The following is a 5,599-nucleotide window of genomic DNA, read 5'->3' on the forward strand; positions in this document are numbered from 1 at the left end:
CTTTTTCTATTAAAAAATTATTTCTTCCTCGAATAAATTCCCAAAAAAATAAATAAACTTCTCAAAAAATCTAGAAGATTCAATAATTCGTCCCCACATTAATTAAAATTAAGTTTAATTTTCAAATCTGCCATTTCCATTAAAATAGATTTATTCCAAGCCTAAAGAAATTTTATAAAAATCATAAATTAACAGAAAATTAGGTAAAATAAAAATTCACTTGGAACAGTAATTAATAAATAAATATATGATAAATATTTTTTAATGAGTTATTGGAGAATTTCTAGGCAAAAAAAAAAGATTTAAGGTTAAAGAAAACCTTCGACCGCAATTTGTTGGCAGTGGTGCTCCATTGGGCCGGTAGGAGAAGAAAAACGCAATAAATTTTGCTACGAGATGAATTGTTTATTGCCGTTTGATGTGTCAAAAGGTTTTAAGTCTAGGCTATCCGTTGTAATGTTTAATTAGAGAAAAAATTGAGAAAATTCAAATCAAACATTCAGGAGATCACATGAACCTTGTTGTCACTTCGCCCAAGGACCAAGTGGTGCTCTTTCTGTTGAGTTATGTCCCTTGGTTCATCCATGGAAAACATGATTCCATGGATGCGGAAGCATGTTCATCGATTCGTAATCGATCTTTAAAACATACATCAAATGTACGTTATGGGGAACTTGTTCTACCCTTGACTTTGCCGCTCTGAGATCGTTCTGAAGCCGTTCACGTGTTCGACATCTAGAAGTATCCACGCGATCACTTGGCACTTGGATCTCCACCTCGTCTTCTTCTGCTCTTCTTGAAAATCTTGAAGATCTTCTAACTATGAAGACACTCTCCTTGGCTGAGTGGAGAAGAGAGTGGAGAAAGGGGGGGCCTCTCAAATATGGCTGACCTGGGTGCTTAAAATGAGTGCCTCTTCCCTATTTATATTTTACCTAAGTTTTTCTCAAAAATCCTACAAAGTAAAATATATGTACCAATACCCTTATGACCTTATGCGTGTGACCCTCTAGGCCCATGGATCATTCTAGTCAATAACTTTAGTGGCCCAATAACAATTATTGGCCAACCTGATTAATTAAATATATTTACATATAGATTAATTAACTAGGGATCAATTCTACCCAATCGATAGGTTAAGTTTCAAGTCTTTGGGGTGCCAAGCTACACCTCGTGCTCTTGAAGATGCCGAGTAGTGTTTGAACTCTCTCATGGAACCTTTACTGTCATCGGTTACCGTATATGTATAATCCATCATCCACGCGAGACTCTCGAACGACTTGGGGTATGGTTTATCATCAAACCCTAATCCGTCATTCAATTAGTACTGATGCGTAATGGGGATCAATGGAGAACGCCTTTTCTAATATCCTCACTACCCTGGCCAGGGATTTTATGCATCATCTTAATATCCTTACTACACTTCACAGATGTTCCGTTTAAAGATGAGCTCAAATGATACATTCAATATGGCACAATGATGCATTTTCTTATACCTAATTAAAATTTTCTAAACACTTTACTCAACACTGATAATTCTTCCTTCTTATCTCCCACCTTCTGTGTCTTTCCTCTCTGTCACGTCTTCTTACAATTCACCGCTCTGCACCGCAATGTCTTCCAAACCTGCAATCATAAAATTAAGATGATTAATATAACGATGATGATCATGTTAATGTTCTTCATGATAATGAGGGTAACGATGACTAGGAAAAGAAAGAAGATTAACAGGGTGGTGTAAGCAGCGTCTATATTCGTGTCAGCTGGCTCGACACCCCCCATCTCAACCAGAATATCTTCCAGCCCTGGACCCAGGAAACACATGATAACGAATATAATGACGATCGTGATGATTTAATTAACAAAGACGACGAAAGAAAGAACTTCAAGAGGATGATATACGCACTGTCCATAAGAGTGTTCGTCGCCTCATTCGCGCCCCCCTCCAACACGATGTCTCCCAAGCCTGCATTTAAAAAATGAAGAAGATGGCGATTGATACCATCATCTTGACGAGAGTAATGATGACGATGAAGAGAAAGAAGATTAAGACGGTGATATACGCACCGCTGAAGATGTTTCCCTCGTCCCGTGCGGTATTGATGGGGGGAGAAGGGGGGATGTCGGATGGGGGAGGAAGGGGAACTGGTTCAATGGCAGGGTCTGGACTAGCAGCGACACACGGTGGAGATACTGGATCTTTCTCGGTTTCTGCTAGTAGAGTGGTAGACTGACCGCAAGCAATCGAGCCCAGAATAATCGAGTCGAGAAGCCCGTCGTTCCAGGGCGGGGAGAATTCAGCCGGTTCAACGGGCGGCGACTCAGGAGTCCACACGGCCGGCTCAGTCACATCAACCATCCTGAAGCAAGCCGTGGGATATTGGAATGAAGGGAGCTCCGTCTTCTCAAGCCCTGTATTTTCAAGGATTTGAGAAGCGGACAAGTCACCGTCGTTAAAGACGGTGTTACAGCTTGTGTCTGGGTCCATGTCCATTGGTGGCCTGTAGCCTGTTGCCCAGATAAATGTGCTGTGGATTGGTAACGGAGGGTAGCTCAAACCTGGTAGGCCTGTAATCGAGTCCAGACCCATAATAGAGTTCAGACCAGTGAAAGAAGGCAACATGAGCCGTCTGAAATACTGGTCTCTGGCGACGGGGTCGTTGTAGAGTCTGTAGGCGGGTTTCATGCAGTCCGATGGAAAGAGAGGTTGTTCGTTATTGTACCTTTCCTCCCTGGTACAAAACCCATCTTTGTTATCTTCCATGGGTTTGAAGTTCGAGATATCCGGTTGAATGTGCGGCGGGTAAATCGGTTTTTTGCCCCGGGCGCACCTCTTAACGCGGGTGTTCCAGAAGTTTTTGATCTCGTTGTCCGTTCGCCCCTTCAGCTACAACCCATCAATTTAATTGTAGGTTAGTACCTCGATAAATCTGCGAAAGGTTTGGTTTCAGTAAATTGCAACGGTCCGTATCAAAACTTTCAAACAAAAATTCTGGAGAATTTTTAAGAATAAAAAATAACTCTGGCGAAGAACATCATGAAAAGCAGTGAAATGATCAAACGACATCGAAGAAATAATTTACGGTCATAAAGGCAAGGATAAACAGTTTAATCCGAACTGATAAATGTGCTAGTTGGTAACAACAAGAAAGGAAGGACGCGTACCTGGGCAGCCATCTTTGCCCACTTGTTGCCCCATTTGGCGTGCATCTCGATGATCTTTTGTGCTTCGTCTTGGGTGAATGGGCCCTTCTTCAAGTTTGGTTTCAGATGATTGGCCCATCGCAGGCGGCAGCTCTTGCCGCATCTTGTAAGCCCAGAGCGTTTCTGAACAGAGTTCCAGTTCCCTTCTCCATACTTCTTAACATGTCTCTTGAGAATTTCATCCTCTCCTGCCGTCCAAGGCCCTTTCTTCAAGTTAACGCCCTCTGCCCAAGAGGACTCTCCAGAACTAGCTTCTCCCATGGACGACGACCCCGCCTTATCCCCACCTTCTTCAAACATCCACATAGCTCGCTCGATTCCAGTAGACTCGTTCGTCTCCTCAGACTACCATGCCGAAAGAAATCATCAGGCCGCATGAGAAACTTCGAAAAATTAAACAAATTCGGATCATCCTGCCGTGGATTTCTGAAATCGATGGCGATTGGCTCGGATAAATGAAATAGAAAGAAAGAATCTTCCAAGCTTGCCAATGGAAACCGAGAGGAAAATCCAGAAGAAAATGACAGATTTAAAATTGTTACCATGTCAATCGACAGATTGGCCTCCTCAAATTTCTCCGCTGCGAACGACTGCGCTGGCGAGTGGCAGAGAATACAATGCGAAGAGAACTATTTGATCGCCGACGAGACACTAAAAGAAGACAAATAATGTAAACGCTGGAGAAAAGAGAGAAAGAAAAAGCAAGAGAGAGACAGACACAAGATGATGACCTGATGACCAAGGTGGTCGGATCTAGATATTGCGGCGGGGTCTGAAATTCCACAGTGCAGTCGGATCTTGTACCCCGGTATAAAATATCGATCGGACGGCTCAGGTATTATCTAATCGTTCGTATCTGGTCTATCGGCCCCTCAGAAAGTTGTAATAGAGTGAGAAAATATAGCGAGAGAGATAGGCTTCGAAGAAATTGCCTCGTTAGGCGCAACGCAGAGACCCGTCGAATGCGATGGTATTCAACCTGACGAATCAGAAAGCGTTAAATCGAAGAGAGATTTATACTTAGTATTTTCTTTTTCGTCCGCAGATGTAAACATGTGTTTATAGTATCTTCATTAAGAAAGTACAGAGACCTTGAAACGAAAAATTTTCTTTGCTTGATTGGTGATTTAAAGAGAATACGACGTTAATTTCGTTACTTTCTGACGATAATTTTGCGGCTAAGGTTTTGGAAACGCGTCGCCGTCTCGAGGCAGCGACGTATCTCCACTCCTGGCGCCTTCACATGCGGCGCCGGCGCCTGCCGCCGGGACCATAGCCGGGAATGGCAACGAGCTCTACGCCATCGCCCGGCCTTTTCTCTTCTCTCTCCTCCTTCGTCATCGCCATGGCCTTCTTCCTCATCTCATAACGTGACGGTATGGAACATGTCTTCTGTACGCATTCTGGGGCCCGCTTTGGAAGCTTTAAATATTTTTGTACTTCATGCATATCCTTCTTATTACTGTTATCGCTACTAACAGTGGCAATGGATACCCATTGACACCATTATAATCGCGTTTAACGGATACTTCACATGAATGCATGCCCGTAAATGGAGAGAGATGTGAAATAAAAGGGGGGATGTGGTGATAGGACGAAAGATAAGTAGACAATGTAAATGCTCTCGATAAAAGGTGAGATGACTATGTTTCGCGACATTTGATCAAAGATATTCATCCTAAATGCAAGTAGTTTACAAGTGGCAAACATAGAGAGATAGGAGGGGGAGAGAAAGGGATAGAGAGAGAGAGAGGGACTGCATGTTGTCAAGGACCACATCCCTCCCGATACATGTTCCAAACAGTCATCGTCTTGGGCCAGCGTTTGCGTAGGGATGTTGCTGAAAAAGGGATTTCGCCCGGGTCCATCCTTGCGACCCCGGGAGTTGGACGATGTAGGTTTGTGCAAATTTCTAAAAATATAAAGAACTATGTAGCGAGCCACCCTTCTGTCATACTTCAAATTGATCCTCATTTGTTTTCATTTTCTTCTCTCCATTATTTGCAACGTACACCACAGTGCATGCATTACCTACATATTTTCCTGCAGCTTATGCGATGCCAGACAACTAATATCCGATATCCTGATGAAATCTAGATGACTTCAGATGCTCATAGTGGTCAGTATGCGGCCGACGACAGTACAGGATATTTCAGAATCTGATGTCCTAACATCAAAATCTGTACCTTAAAATTGGTATCCAGATAATCCAGATCTGGAAATTGTTTTATTTTTCCAAGGATACAGCCGCAGAAATGAAAGGAAAGAAAGAAGCAAAGTAAAACCAATATAAATAACTTCAAATTACTACGTGTTCTACAAACAGATGCGCTCTAGGAATCACAAGTTCTACACTGCTTACCTAGTCAATTGGGACAAAGAGTTCACATAATTG

At 42.7% G+C, this 5,599-nt stretch overlaps 1 protein-coding gene across 3 annotated transcripts; it reads right to left on the reverse strand.

Moving 5' to 3' along the window:
• Positions 1–1,375: 1,375 nt before the first annotated feature.
• On the reverse strand, positions 1,376–4,605 carry LOC144716558 (transcription factor MYB65-like). Of its 3 annotated transcripts, none has more exons than XM_078591708.1 (7): positions 3,936–4,605; positions 3,747–3,855; positions 3,166–3,549; positions 2,068–2,887; positions 1,907–1,966; positions 1,730–1,805; positions 1,376–1,626 (listed from the first exon to the last, which is right to left on the reverse strand). In XM_078591708.1, the coding sequence occupies exons 2-7, from the start codon at positions 3,747–3,749 to the stop codon at positions 1,596–1,598; spliced, it is 1,374 nt and encodes a 457-aa protein (XP_078447834.1). In that variant the 5' UTR covers positions 3,750–3,855; positions 3,936–4,605; the 3' UTR covers positions 1,376–1,595. The 3 variants fall into 3 exon arrangements, with proteins under 3 accessions (XP_078447834.1, XP_078447848.1, XP_078447842.1); XM_078591722.1 differs by having other exon boundaries at positions 2,068–2,732; positions 2,832–2,887; positions 3,747–4,605; XM_078591716.1 differs by lacking the exon at positions 1,730–1,805 and having other exon boundaries at positions 3,747–4,605.
• Between the last annotated feature and the right edge of the window lie 994 nt (positions 4,606–5,599).

The sequence above is a fragment of the Wolffia australiana genome, chromosome 1 (genome assembly GCF_029677425.1).
Source record: "Wolffia australiana isolate 7733 chromosome 1, ASM2967742v1".
Lineage (NCBI taxonomy): Eukaryota > Viridiplantae > Streptophyta > Magnoliopsida > Alismatales > Araceae > Wolffia > Wolffia australiana.

What these genes read in the sequence shown, in the direction of transcription:
- LOC144716558 (XM_078591708.1), bottom strand. An exon ending in GGGCAAAGATGGCTGCCCAG is followed by an intron (nt 2,888 to 3,165) that starts GTACGCGTCCTT and finishes GATGGGTTGTAG; the next exon opens with CTGAAGGGGCGAACGGACAA. An exon ending in CGAGGGAAACATCTTCAGCG is followed by an intron (nt 1,967 to 2,067) that starts GTGCGTATATCA and finishes TTTTAAATGCAG; the next exon opens with GCTTGGGAGACATCGTGTTG.